This window comes from Chiloscyllium plagiosum, chromosome 23 (assembly GCF_004010195.1).
Source record: "Chiloscyllium plagiosum isolate BGI_BamShark_2017 chromosome 23, ASM401019v2, whole genome shotgun sequence".
Classification (NCBI taxonomy): domain Eukaryota; kingdom Metazoa; phylum Chordata; class Chondrichthyes; order Orectolobiformes; family Hemiscylliidae; genus Chiloscyllium; species Chiloscyllium plagiosum.
The window spans coordinates 58,173,699-58,189,256 of NC_057732.1; the positions used below are offsets into that span (position 1 = coordinate 58,173,699).

The following is a 15,558-nucleotide window of genomic DNA, read 5'->3' on the forward strand; positions in this document are numbered from 1 at the left end:
AAGATATAAAAGAGATCTAAGGGGCAACATTTTCACACAGAGGGTGGTACGTGTATGGAATGAGCTGCCAGAGGGTATGGTGGAGGCTGGTACAATTGCAACCTTTGAGGCATTTGGATGGGTATATGAATAGGAAGGGTTTGGAGGGATATGGGCCGGGTGCTGGCAGGTGGGACTAGATTGGTTTGGGATATCTGGTCGGCATGGACGAGTTGGACCGAAGGGTCTGTTTCCATGCTGTACATCTCTGACTCTATGTGGTTTACTTGGATTTTCAGAAGGCAATTGATAAGGTCCCACATGAGAGATTAGTGTGTAAAATTAAAGTATATGTAGTTGGAGATAGTGTACTGACTTGGAAGAGAACCTATAGGCAGACAGGAAACAAAAGGTGGGAGTAGACTCTTCTTTTTCTGAGTAGCAAGCAGTGACTACTGAGGCACTGCAGGGATCAGTGCTTGAACCCCAGCTATTCACAATATATTGTTGTGGTTCTGTTCGTCGAGCTGAGAATTTGTGTTGCAAACGTTTCGTCCCCTGTCTAGGTGACATCCTCAGTGCTTGGGAGCCTCCTGTGAAGTGCTTCTGTAATCTTTCCTCCGGCGTTTATAGTGATTTGTATCTAAGTTTGTGCGAAGATTTGTAGCTCGGGTGCTCGTTGCTGTGGTTCTGTTCGCCGAGCTGGAAGTTTTTGTTGCAAACGTTTCGTCCCCTGGCTAGGCGACATCATCAGTGCTGGGTACCCAATTTTGTGGATGAGTGCTATGCTTCTAGGAATTCCCTGGCTGTTCTTTGTTTCGCTTGCCTATAATGGTAGTGTTGTCCCAGTCAAATTCATGTTGCTTGTCGTCTGCGTGTGTGGCTACTAGGGATAGCTGGTCGTGTCGTTTCGTGGCTAGTTGATGTTCGTGGATGCGGATTGCTAGCTGTCTTCCTGTTTGTCCTATATAGTGTTTAGTGCAGTCCTTGCATGGTATTTTGTATCTGCTGCTTCCGGTTGTCAGTTCCAGCTGTCTGCTGCAGTGGCCGGTATATTGGGTCCAGGTCGATGTGCTTATTGATTAAATCAGTGGATGAGTGCCATGCCTCTAGGAATTCCCTGGCTGTTCTCTGTTTGGCTTGTCCTATAATAGTAGTGTTGTCCCAGTCGAACAGTATATGTTAATGATTTCGACAGGGGACGAAACGTTTGCAACAAAAACTTCCAGCTCGGCGAACAGAACCACAGCAACGAGCACCCGAGCTACAAATCTTCTCACAAACTTTGAAAATGTTAATGATTTAGATGAGGAAACTCTGAACATCTAAAGGTAAGCTGTGAGAAGGATACAAAGCTGCTTCTGTATAATTTGGACAAGTTGAGTGAATGAACAAATGAATGATAGATGAAGCATGATGTGGATAATTATGAAGTAATCCATTTTGAAAGGAAAAACAGGAAGGCAAATTATTATCTGAATGGTGGTTGATTGAGGAAGGGGAGGGGGTGGGGTAGAATGAGATCCGATACACCAGTTGTTGGAAATATGCATGCAGGCGTAGTAGGTGGAAAAGAAGACAAGTGGTATGTTATCCTTCATAGTGGGAAAGTTCAAATACAGAAAGGGGGATGTCTTGCTGCACTTTTATAGGGAATTGTTGAGACCACACCTGGAGTATTGTACGCAGTTTTGGTCTCCTTACCTGAGGAAGAATGTTCTGGCTGTGGTGGCTGTGCAACAAAGGTTTGCCAGACTAATTCCTGGGATGGCAGGGATAGTCATCAAGATGTACAGCATGGAAACAGACCCTTCGGTCCAACCTGTCCATGCCGACCAGATATTCCAACCCAATCTAGTCCTACTGCCAACACCCGGCCCATATCCCTCCAAACCCTTCCTATTAATATACCCATCCAAATGCCTCTTAAATGTTTCAGTTCTACCAGCCTCCACCACATCCTCTGGCAGCTCATTCCATACACGTACCACCCTCTGCGTGAAAACGTTGCCCCTTAGGTCTCTTTTTATATCTTTCCCCTCTCACCCTAAACCTATGCCCTCTAGTTCTGGACTCCCCGACCCCAGGGAAAAGACTTTGCCTGTTTATCCTATCCATGCCCCTCATAATTTTGTAAACCTCTATAAGATCACCCCTCAGCCGCCTCCCCTCCAGGGAAAAAGGCCCCAGCCTGTTCAGCCTCTCAAATCTTCCAAGCCTGGCAACATCCTTGTAAATCTTTTCTGAACCCTTTCAAGTTTCACAACATCTTTCCGATAGGAAGGAGACCAGCATTGCATGCAATATTCCAACAGTGGCCTAACCAATGTCCTGTACAGCTGCAACATGACCTCCCAACTGAGGAGAGACTGAATTGGTTAGGACTATATTCACTGGAATTTAGAAGAATAAGGAGGATTGTATAGAAATCTATAAAATTCGAAGAGGACTAGAGAGGGTAAATGCAAGACTGGTGTTCCTGATATGTGTGAGACCAAAACAAGGGGTTACACTTTAAGGTTACAGGGTAAGCCATTTAGGACTAAGATGAGAAGTTTCTTCAGGAAGTGGTGGTCCTCTAGAATTCTTTGTCAGAGAACACAGTTGAGGCTGAAATATTGATTATTTTCAAGAGGAGGTTAGATATAATTTCTTAAGGCTAAGAATGTTTCTGTTTCTCAAGGGATCAACGAGTATGGGGAGAAGAGAACAGGATGCTGAGTTGGATGATCAGCCTTGATCCTGTTGAATGGTGAAGCAGACTTGAAAGGCATAATGGCGTACTCCTCCTCCTATTTTTGATATTTATGATTGCTGTTAGGAAGGGAATTCCAGGATTTAACTTAGTGCCAGTGAAGGAACAGTCATATAGTTCCAAGGCCACATGGTGTAAGGCTTATAGGGGAACTTGCACGCCATGCATCTTCTGGGCTTGACCTTCTAGGGAGTAACAGATGCAAGTTGGAGGGCATGTTAAAGAAGCCTTAGTGAATTTCTGCAGTATATCCTTTGGATGGTGCATTCTAATACCACATTGGCTATTTGATTAGATTCCCTACAGAGTGTAAACAGGCCCTTCGGCCCAACCAGTCCACGCTGACCCTCCGAAGAGTAGCCCACCCAGACCCATTTCCCTCTGACAAATGCACCCAATGCAGTGGGCAATTTAGCATGGCCAACTCACCTGACCTGCACATCTTTGGACTGTGGGAGGAAACCGGAACACCCAGAGGAAACCCACGCAGACACAAAATTTGCAAACTCCACACAGTCAGTCGCTTGAGGTTGGAATCAAACCCAGCTCCCTGGCGCTGTGAGGCAGCAATGCTAACCACTGAGCCACCGTGTCACCCCTATGGCTAGTAGCCAGAGGGTGAAACTTTGAGGTACAGGATGGTCTTTCTATCAAGTGTCCTGGATGGCATTGAGTTTTTTTTTGAATGTGTTGGAGATGTGCTCATCTGGACAAGTGGGGAGTGGACAAGCTTTTTGTTTTTTTTGGGAAGCTCAGTTTGCATCTTTCTCATTATTTGGAAATTGCTGCATATGAAGCTTGTTTCCTTCTTTGATTAAAGGTACAGGGCCTCCTTCCTTCACTTTTTTTAAAAATTTAATTTCTCTTCTGCCTTTATTCAAAGACATTTTATGGATTACTAGCCCCAAAGGCCTGTGTGCGTTTGGGTCTGTAAGATGACTAGGCTACTGTGTGAAACCAAGTATTTAAAATGATGTTCAGGTTGTTTTCTCCCATAACTTAGTCTCTTGGTTTGTGTCTGTGTTCATGCTGAATTTGGCATTCAGTTAGAAAAAGCACAGCAACATTTGCAGTTGTGTGGGGAAAGAATGATTTCAACAGTTAATTCTCTCTGGCTGCAATTTACTCTGGCTGTTACTCTGGTCTTGAAAAAGGAGGTGTGCTTGTAAGCAGAGCTGGTTGTACCATCTTCATAACAAGCAGCATTATTTCACCTAACTGCTTGGGCAAGGTTAGAATTCAAACTAACCATGCTGATGGATGGGCAGGTTGGAGCTGTTGAAGTGCTGAATAACGTTTTAAGGAATGGAATTTTATTGATGCATTCATTTTGTTCCTTGGATCATCTTCTGGGAGGCCATACAGTTTGGGTTGTGATTGATATCAAACTATTTTGCGCTAATTTGTTTACAAAAGGACGAACATTTTGGATAATTCAGTTGAAATTTTGAGAGAGTGGAAGCCGTGCAGAGTTTGAGCTCACTTCCTATGAAAGTTTTTTCAAAGCTAACTAGGTCTTTTCTAATGTCTCTTATGTCTTTTGTAATAATCCTATTGTTTCCGTTATGTTTATGGACAAATCATTGGTTCTGACAATGCTGCTTATTTCAAAAGTATGATTGCGATCAAAACATTTAAAACTATCGGCTTGCTGCTTCTCTCTTACCTCTCTGGACAGGTAAGAATTCCTGTTACTTTGCCTGTGGTTATGTAAAATTGTGTCAGTTGACCTACAATCCTTAATTTACCATGTTTTGGATTCTCTCGCATTTGGATATACCTCAGATGATTTAGAATACAGAAATAGAAAAGTACAGCACAGAACAGGCTCTTCGGCCCACAATGTTGTGCCAAAGATTATTCCTAATCTCAAATAAAATAACCTAACCGACACACCCCTCAATTCACTGCTGTCCAAGTGCATGTCCAGTAGTCGCTTCAATGTCCCTAATGACTCTGCTTCCACCACCACTGCTGGCAACGCATTCCATGCATTCACAACTCTGTGTGAAGAACCTACCTCTACATCTCTTCTATACCTCCCTCTGAACACCTTAAAACTCTGACCCCTCATGCTAGTCAATCCTGCCGTGGGCAAACGTTTCTAGCTATCGACTCTATCCATTCTTCTCATTTTCTTGTATAGCTCGATCAGGTCACCTTTCCTTCTTCCTCCTCTCCAGAGAGGAAAATTCGAGCTTAGTCAACCTTTCTTCGTAAGACAAGCCTTCCAGTCCAGGCAGCATCCTGGTAAATCATCTTTCCACCCTTTCCAAAGCCTCCACATCTTTCCGAAAATAGGGTGACCAGAGCTAGACACAGTATTCCAAGTGTGGTCTCAAACCAGGGTTTTGTAAAGCTGCAGCAAAACCTTGCAGCTCTTAAACTCGATCCCCCTGTTAATGAAAGCCAAAACACCATATGCTTTCTTAACAACCCTATCCACTTGGGTGGCATCTTTGAGGGATCTGTGCACTTGAACACCAGCTTCCTGCTGTTCCTCCACACTGCTAAGAATCCTGCCTTTAATCCTATTTCAGCATTCAAGTTTGACCTTCCAAAATGCATCACTTTGCATTTATCCAGTTTGAACTCCATAACTGCAAAGTCCAGCAGAACAAGAAAGCTGGAGTTTACATTGTTGGAGTGGAAGGCTGAACTAGCATGTGACATATTTGCTGTAATGTCCTATTTAAATCACAATTATCTTTATGCCACTTTAGGGAAACCGTCAAGGAAAAGGACAAACCAGATACTGCAGGAGAGGAACCTGAAGAAAAGGAACAGTCTGCTCCACGAGGTCGGAAAACTGCAAACAGTCAGGGGAGGCGGAAAGGCAGGATCCTGAGATCCATGGCAAAAGAAGCTATCACTGAAGAGCCACCCAACCCCCCTCCTCCGCCTGAACTTGGTGAGTATACCTGCCCACAGTGAAATATCCTCAATCCATTGAAATATCAGCCACAAAATTGAAAATTACAAGTTCTGTGTTTCTTTCCTATTGTAAAATTAAACATTTCACAATCTTTGACTGAAATCAAAGGTCTGAATTAATAATACAAAGCTTCCAGTGAGTTAAGTTTCAAGAAAGCATGCAAACTAATTATGAAGCACTTTACTTCTCCTTGAACAGAGGTGCAACATTAGCCATTTTCCATCCTCTGGGATCCTCCCTGACTCCAGTGATTCTTGAAAGATCACCACCAGAGTGGACCTACAGTCTTGTCAGTTATCTCCTTAAGTCCAGGAAACCTTTGCTGCACTCCCTTTATAGCAAGAATATCTTTCCACAGATAAGCAGACCAAAACTGCAACAATATTCCAGCCATGGTTTCACAAGACCCTGTTTAATTGCAAGAAGGCCTTCCTGCCCCTGCACTTAAAAACTCTTGCTGTGAAGGCCAACATAGCATTTGCCACCTTTTCCGTCTACTGCACCTGCATGCTTGCCTTCAGTGACTGGTGTACAAGGACAACTGGGTCTTGTTGTACATCGTTGTCTCCCAATTTATAGACATTCAGATTATAATCTGCCTTCCTATTTTTTCCCCCAAGATAAATAACCTCACATTTATTCACATTACTCTGCATCTATCATGCATTTGCACTTTCAGTGTTACCCAAATCTCACTGCAGCATTTATGCACCCCCCCACCCCCACCCTCATTTTGTGTTATCTGCATATTTAGCAAACTGGATAGTTCCCTAATCCAAATCATTAATATATATATTTGCAGGCAATGTAAAAATAGGATGGATGGTAAATTGCAAGGAGGAAGTAAGAACCTTAGAAATGGAAATAGATAGATTAGAAGAGTGGACCAAAATGTGGCAGATGGGTTTAACATGTATAAGTGTGAGGTCTCATGTTTTTGGGTCGAAAAATGGAAAGGTGACCTATTACCTTAATGGGGAGAGACTTCAGGGTGCTCCACTGCAGGGGGATCTAGGTGTATTCATTCATGAGTGACAGAAAACTAGAATGCAGGTACAGCAGATAATAAAAAAAGCCCATGGAATGTTGGCTTTTATGGCTAAAGAAATAGAATATAAAGATAAGGAAGTATCGTTGCAACTATACAAGGTATTGGTGAGACCACACCTGGAGTATATGCATAGTTTCAGTCTCCTTGAGGAAGGATGTAGTGGCATTAGATGCAGTTCAGGAGAGGTTCACTATATTGATCCTAGAGATGAGGGGTTTGTCGTATAAAGAGAGCTTGAACAGTTTAGATCTGTATTCTCTGGAATTTAGAAAAATGAGGGAAGATCAAATTGAGGTATTCAGGATGATGAAAGGTGTGGATAAAATAGACGTAGAGTGGATGTTTTCTCTTGTGGGCCATTCTATGGTGAGAGATTGTCGTCTTAGGATAAGGGGTAGCAAATTTCAAACAGAGTTGAGGAGACACTACTGCTCCCAAAAGGTGTTAATCTGTGGAATTTGGTACCCCAAACTGTGGTGGATACTGGGACAGTGAGTAATTTTATGGAGGAAGTAAACATATTTTTAATTGGTAATGGATTGAAGGGATAGAGAGAGAAGGCAGGAAAATGGGGGTGTGGAGCATATCAGCCTTGATCGAATGGCAGAGCAGACTTGATGGGCCGAATGGCCAATTCTGTTTCTACATCTTCTGAACTTGTATTGTGACTAGTTTAGTTCAATGTGCTGGTCCCTGCAGTAACTCCACTAGTCACTGCCTGCCATTCAGAAAAAGACATGTTTATTTCAACTCTGTTTACTTTCTGCCAACTGACTTTCTTTACATCTCAATACACCACCCTGATCCCATTAGCTTTAGTTTACACTCTAATCTTGTGTGTGGGACTTTGACAAAAGCCTTCTGAAAGACAAGTAACCTACATTGCTTGCCTTTTTCAACTTGTTTGTTACATCCTCATAAAGTGCCAGTAGATTTGTCAAGCATGATTTTCCTTTTGTAAATCTATGCTGACTCTGTCCAATCCTGCCACTGTTTTCCAAGTGCTTAGCTATTAAATTTTTTCTATTGAACTCTGGCACTTTCCCCAATACAGATAAATGGGCCAACTGGTCTGTACTTGGTTTTCTCTCTACTTTCCTTTTTAAAGACAGTGGAAATTCGATTATCCGAACGAGATGAACGTTCGGATAATCAATTATTTGGAAAATTGATTAAATGCCTTTCCTCTGGGACTCAGAGTTTTAAAGTCTGCTCCCTGTTCACTTTGTTTTGAGAAGTGTGGCATTGGAAAAGGTCGGCAGATCAGGAGAGTTGACTCTCGTGCTCCTTGGATGCTGCCTGACCTGTGCTTTTCCGGCGCCACACTTTTCAACTCTTGATCGCCAGCATTTGCAGTCCTCACTTTCTGTCACTGGCATGGATAAAAGGTTGACTGACTGAAGCAGAGAGAAGGCATAAATGGAGTCTTTTTCAAGTTGGCACGATGTAATGTGTGGTGTGCCACTGGAATCAGCACTGGGACCTCAACTGTTTACAATTTATATAACTGACTTGGATGAAGGGTTGAAAGATATAGTTGCAAAATTTGCTCATGAAGCAAATATAGGTTGAAAAGTAAGTTGAAGTGAGGATGTGAGGCCACAAAAAAAAGAGGTTAACTGAGTGGGCACAAATCTAGCAAATGTAATATTGTATGGGGAAATTTGTAATTGTTCAGTTTGGCAGAAGAATAAAAAAGGCATATTCTCCAATTAGTGAGAGGTTGCAGAGCTACCTGGATGTCCTCCTGCATGAATTGCAAAAGGCTAATATGGAAGTAAGAGAAGGAATTTGTGTGCATCATAGTCTAATAACTGACATGCTTTATAATATATTGAAAGATAGTAAATCCCTTTAGGCTGTCAGTCTGTTTATAAACTATTCAGGATTTGTAGTTATGATTCTGTCACTGTCGGGAATTTCCCACCTAACTTTGTGGAAAGGGTTAATGACTACTTGAGTCTGCATTTTTAATTACTTTAAAATGGGGTTACTATGATGGAAGCAGCTGTTTACTGATGGCTTATTTCAGTTCTACTACTTTACAGTTCTTAATCTTCCATTGCAGCTGGTGGTGACTCTTGTTTCTTGGAACTTTTTCATTTGGTGCTTGGTCTGTCTGTGTGTTGTTTCCGGTTTCCCTCGGAACTAAACTGCTGGCAGTTTACCAGTAAACTTGTTTCCCTAGCCCCTACTCATGCTGAGTACAACTGCTTTCTGTCACACCCATCCAACAAAATGTTGAGAGTGTGTTCCTGTTCGTCACTAGGGTTTGCCAGAATTATTGATTTAGAACTCTTGCATAGATCCTGTGATTCAACACATTCCTGGGGTAGGTAATGTTATAAGTTTTTCTCTTCCTGGTCTTTATGTAGCAACACCACTGTACAGAAAGTATATTGTGCTAGCATTTATTTTGGCATTGTGTTTAACTGTAAGAAGTTACATGTTCTGCAGCAGGTATGTTCCCCACAGGGTGTGCATACCGCAACAACAGATTCCGAACTTAATCAGAAATTATGTATTAGCAAATGGCACTTTAATGGATTTACTGCCCTACCTTTGTCTGAGATAGTAAGAAACCTCTAATATTAACTCACTGTCAGGAAGGGATATTACTATTATTTAAGAACATTTTTCCTAGAGCAGTGGATCCAGATTGTGGATGAGTAATAATGACTCTCTAGGTTAAGACAACTTAGTCCAATTTATATTCCTGATTCACTGATTAGCATTCAGTTTTAAAAGCCTGCAGTTCAGGAAAAGGCTGATAAATCCTAAATCAGAACACCATGATTTGTTAGTATCAGTAACATGTGTAGATTTTTCAGAACACGTGTTTAACTCTGTACCTGGGTCTGGGGTGCCATCATGTGCATCTAAATAGCTCACTGTGACATAGCCCCGATAGCTCAGGCTATGTTATAACAGAATTAATTGCTAACTGATGATGTTGGAGAACTCTTAATGGTATACTTTGACCCAGCTGTATAAAAACATGATCTCATCAAATCAATTTTGAAAGCCTCTACTATATAAGCAGCTAGAACAGAATAGTTGCATTTTCTAGTTGTAGTGCAGCTGTGGTGGGAATATGGGTCAGAGAGCATTTTCCAGGTGACTGTACTGCTAAACCCCATAACTAAGGATACCAGAATCCAGATCAGCTGAAATCTGCACTTAATTTGTAACAATTCAGTAAATGATTTGGCATGTTTCATTCATTTTTCCCTCAGGTTGTTTTTCAGTATTTTAGAAAAGCTGCAGTGTTGTACTGATTTTTTTTTTGATCCAGTGTCTAAAAGTTTGGTTGACAAAATGATTTTTAGGGCTTTAAATGTAATCAAATACACTGGTGAGGTGGAAACAGTTGATATGGTCTACCTGCACTGAATTTTTTAAAAGGCAATGAATTGAATTGAATTGAATTTATTGTCACATGTACTGAGGCACAATGAAAAGCTTTGTCTTGCAAGCAATACAGGCAGATCACAGAGTTAAGTAGTGTAGATAGTAAACAATAGGTTAAAAGCATGCTATTAAGTTTAGAGTGTAGAACGATTGTAGGAAATAGGAAACTTAGATCTGCACGAAGGAGCTTGCAAGGAGTTGGCCGTATCTAGCGCTATCTTGCTTCTAAGTGATCAGAAGATATAGCAGAGTGGACAAGACATTAGATTGTTTGCTAACTCCCCAGTTGAGGCAAACAACGATAGCAGAATTGTAAAACTAAAGCAAAGTATTCTCTGATGCTGAAAACCTGAAATAAAAATTAAGTGCTGCAATCACTCAGCTGATCTGGCAGCATCTGTGAAGAGAGGAACAGTTTATGTTTTGAGTCAGTTATGGCTCTTCAGAAGTTCAATCATATTCAACTCAAAGCATTAACTTAGACATTAACTTCTCCTTGGCAATTTCACGTGGTGAGAGAGTAGGAGGTGAGCAACGGACTCAGGTGACAAGATACACAAATCTCTCTCTGTCTCTCGTGCTCTCTCTCTCTCTCTCTATCTCACATGCATGCACACACACACATTAGCCCATGGCTAATCCACCTGGCCTGAACACTATGCACAATTTAGCATGGCCAATCCACTTAATCTACACATCTTTGGACTGTGGGAGTAAGCTGGTTAGAAAGATTAGATCACATGAAATGCTGGAAGAACTAGCTATTTGGATACAAAGATGGCTCGAAGGTAGAAGATAGAGAGTGGTGGTGGAGGCTTGTTTTCCATATTGGAGGCCTGTGACCAGTGGTGTGCCACAAGGATCAGTGTTGAATCCACTGCTTTTTATCAGGTATATAAATGATTTGGATATGAACATAGGAGGTATAGATGACACTAAAATTGGAGCTGTGGTGGACAGCGAAGAAGGTTACGTCAGAGTGGAACAGGTGGGCTAATAGGCTGAGAAGTGGCAGATGGAGTTTAATTTAGATCAGTGTGAGGTGCCACATTTTGGAAAGACAAATCAGGACAGGACTTATACACTTAATGGTAAGGTCCTGGAAGTGTTGCTGAACTAAGAGATCTTGGAGTGCAGGTTCATTGTTTCTTGAAAGTCGAGTCACAGGTGGATAGGATAGTGAAGTATGTGTTTGGTTTCTTCTCTTTGTTGGTCAATGCATTGAGTACAGGAGTTGGGAGGTCATGTTGCAGTTGTACAGGACATTGGTTTGGCTATTTTGGCATATTACTTGCAATTTTGGTCTCCCTCCTATAAGAAGGATGTTGTGAAACTTGAAATAGTTCAGAAAAGATTTACAAGGATGCTGCCAGGGTTGGAGAATTTGAGCTATAGAGAGAGGCTGAATAGGCTGGGCTATTTTCCCTGGAGCATAGAAGTCTTAGGGTTGACCTTATACAGGTTTATAAAATCATGAGGGGCATGAATAGGGTAAATAGACAAGGTCTTTTCCGTGGAGTGGAGGAGTCCAAAACTAGAGGACATAGGTTTAGGTTGCGGGGGGAAAGATATAAAAGGGACCAAAGGTGCAACTTCTTCACACACAGGATGGTGCATGAATGAGCTGCCAGAGGAAGTGGCAGAGATTGATACGTTTACAACATTAAAAGGCATCTGGGTAGGTATAGGATATGGAGGGTTTAGAGGGATATGGGCCAAATGCTGGCAAATGGGACTAGATTTATATAGGATATCTGGTCGGCACAGATGAGTTGGACCGAAGGATCTGTTTCCGTGCTGTATGACTCTATGAAATATTTGCTACAAAAGGGTATAATAGATTATGGATGAATTATAGGTAACAGTGTTAAGCTGTAGATTAGCTATAATTTTAATCTAACAGATGGTTGAACCATTTCAAGGACTGAAAGGATTTGTACTTATTCCTGAGTTATTTATGGTGCAAAAAAGAACAGAAGTAGTCCATTCAATTGCTTGAACTTGTTGTAACTTTCATTTAGGTCATTGCCAATCATCTATCTCAATGTCATTTTCCTATGTTGTGTACATATCTTGATGCCATTCGTATGAAGAATTCTATCTCTATCTGTCTTGAATGTACTCTGAGCTTCCACAGCTCTCTGGGGTAGAGAATCACAAAATTTGTACCCTCCATGCGAAGAAATCCCTCCTCATCAGAATCCTAAATGGCTTCCTCCTTATACTGAGACACTGTCCCCTGACATTTCCACTCCATTTGAGCATTCCCATTGTCCAAAACTACAAGTTTTTGTTGCTAGTCTTGATGCCATCAGTTAGTGGAAAGAATTTTTCTTGTCTAGGTCATCTATCTTATCGCAACCTTATAGACTTGTATCTAATCTCTCTGCAATCCCGATTGCTCCAGTGAGAACAAATCCAGATTTTCTAACTTAACCTTGTGTCTTAAACCCTTCATTCCCAGAACAATTCTCATAATCTCAAAATAATAAAACCAAAGAACTGCAAACACTTGAAATGAATTCTGGAGAGGAGTCACTGGACCCTAAACATTGGCTTTGCTTTCTTTTCACAGATGATGATTTGAAGTGATTTGATTTATTGTTGTCCTGTGTACTGAGATACAGTGAAAATTTTTGCTTTTCATGCTGTCCAGATAAATCATACCTTATCTAAGTACATTAGGGTAACAGAACAGAATGTAGCATTATAGCCAACAAGGAGATACAGAGAATGATCACCTCTGATATTGGAAGGTATGTTCATAAGTGTGATAACAACGAGGAAGAATCTCTGTGTTTTCAAACTTTTGAGTCCCCTGCCTGATGGAAGAGAGTATAACCAGAATGGGAGAGGTCTTTGATTAAGTTGGCTGCTCTCTCATGGCAGCAGGAACTATAGATGGAGTCAATGGAAGAAATACTGATAGAATGGGCTGCATTCATGACTCTGTAATTTCTTTTGATCTTGGGCAGAGCAATTGCCATACCAAGCTGTGATGCATCCGTATAGATGCTTTCTATGGTGTAAATTTCCTTAGCCTTTTGAGAAAGTAGAGGTATTGGTGTGTTTTCTTGACTAGGAGAAAGTGAGGACTGCAGATGCTCGAGACCAGAATCGTGAGTGTGTGGTGCTGGAAAGGCACAGCAGGTCATGTAGCATCCGAGGAGCAGGAGAATCGACATTTCAGGCAGGAGCCCTTCAAAAGGAATGAGGCTGGGAGCCTCGGGGGTGGAGAGATAAATGGGAGGGGGCGGGGCTAAGAGTGCAGTAGGTAGATGGACGTGGGGGTGAAGGTGATAGGTCGGAGAGGAGGATGGAACGGATAGGTGGGAAGGAAGATTGACAGGTGGGACAGGCCACGAGGACGGTGCTGAGCTAGAAGGTCAGAACTGGGATCAGGTGAGGGTGGAGAAATGAGGAAACTAGTGAAGTCCACATTGATGCCCTGGGGTTGAAGGGTCCTGAGGCAGAAGATGAGGCGTCATTCCTCAGGTGTCAGATGGTGAGGGAGTGATGATGGAGGAGGCCCAGCACCTGCATGTCCTCGGCAGAGTGGGAGGGGGAGTTGAAGTATTCGGCCACGGGGCGTTGGGGTTGATTGGTACAGGTGTCCCAGAGATGTTCTCTGAAGCGCTCTGCAAGAAGGCGTCCAGAGTCCCCAATGTAGAGGAGACTGCATCTGCAATTCGCCTTATCTGTGGCCATCATTATTTTATAAATCTCTATAAAGTCACCCTTAAATTCTCTATACTTGAGTGAAAAATGTCTCAGCCTATCCAGTGTCTCCTTATAACGCAAATCCTCCATTCCCAGCATCATTCTGATCATCTTTTCTGAACCCTTTCCAGCTTAATGATATCTTTTCTGTGGGCGGCACGGTAGCACAGTGGTTAGCACTGCTGCTTCACAGCGCCAGAGACCCGGATTCAATTCCCGTCTCAGGTGACTCTGTGTGGAGTTTGCACATTCTCCCTGTGTCTGCGTGGGTTTCCTCCGGGTGCTCCGGTTTCCTCCCACAATCCAAAAATGTGCAGGTTAGGTGAATTGGCCACGCTAAATTGCCCGTAGTGTTAGGTGAAGGGGTAAATGTAGGAGAATGGGTCTGGGTTGGTTACGCTTCGGCGGGTCGGGTGGACTTGTTGGGCCGAAGGGCCTGTTTCCACACTGTAAGTAATCTAATCTAACAGGGCAACCAGAACTATACACAGTACTCCAGAAGAGGCCTCACCAATGTACTGTAAAACCTCACCATAATATCCAATTCTGATACTTAAATGTCTGAACAATGAAGGCAATGTTCTGCCCTCATCAATCTTCTTGGTTACTTCCTCAAAAAACTCAAATCAGGTTTGAAAGACATAATTTCCTTTGCACCAAACCATACTGACAATCTCTAATCATTCCTTGCCTTTCCAAGTGCATGTAAATCCTATCTTTCAGAACTACCTTCAAAAACTTATTTACCACCAAAGGCAGATTCTCAGGTGTACAGTTCCCAGGCTTCTCCTTACATCCCTTCTTTAAAAAGGCACAACATTAGCCACTCTCTTGTTATCCAGCACCTTACCTGTAGTTATAGATGATGCAAATATTTTTGCAAGGGCGCCTGAAATTTCCTTCCTATTTCGGGAGTAAGGAAGCTTAGTGGTTAGCGCTGCTGCCTCACAGCACCTGGGACTCAGGTCCGATTCAATACTCGGGTGACTGTGTGGAGTTTGCACCTTCTCCTCATGTTTGTGTTGGTTTCCTCCCACAGTCTAAAGATGTGCAGGTTAGGTGGATTGGCCATTGTAAATTGCCCATAATGTCCAGAGATGTGGATGCTAGGTGGATTAAGTCTTTGAGGAGAAATTGAGGTCTGCAGATGCACTCCCGGCACCTTCCCCTGCAACCGCAGGAGGTGCAAGATTTGCGCCCACACCTCTCCCCTCACCTCCCTCCAAGGACCCAAAGGAAACTTCCATATCCACCACAGATTCACCTGCACCTCCACACACATCATCTATTGCATCCTCTGCACCCGATGTGGCCTCCTCTATATTGGGGAGACAGGCCGCCTACTTGCGGAGCGTTTCAGAGAACACCTCTGGGACACCCGGACCAACCAACCCAACCACCCTGTGGCTCAACACTTCAACTCCCCCTCCCACTCCACCAAGGACATGCAGGTCTTTGGACTCCTCCATCGCCAGACCACAACAAAACGACGGTTGGAGGAAGAACGCCTCATCTTCCGGCTAGGAACCCTCCAACCACAAGGGATGAACTCGGATTTCACCAGTTTCCTCATTTCCCCTCCCCTCACCTTGTCTCAGTCAAATCCATCGAACTCAGCACCACCTTCCTAACCTGCAATCTTCTTCCTGACCTCTCCGCCCCCACCCCAGTCTGACCTATCACCCTCACCTTGACCTCTTTCCACCT

At 42.8% G+C, this 15,558-nt stretch overlaps 1 protein-coding gene across 1 annotated transcript in view; it reads left to right on the top strand.

Annotated features, from left to right (window-relative positions):
• ncor1 (nuclear receptor corepressor 1) overlaps positions 1–15,558 on the top strand; it is a 413,945-nt gene that overhangs the window by 201,378 nt on the left and 197,009 nt on the right. The window contains exon 15 of the mRNA XM_043713232.1: positions 5,458–5,645. Within this exon, the coding sequence (XP_043569167.1) occupies positions 5,458–5,645 (188 nt within the window). The remainder of the gene's footprint in view (positions 1–5,457; positions 5,646–15,558) is intronic.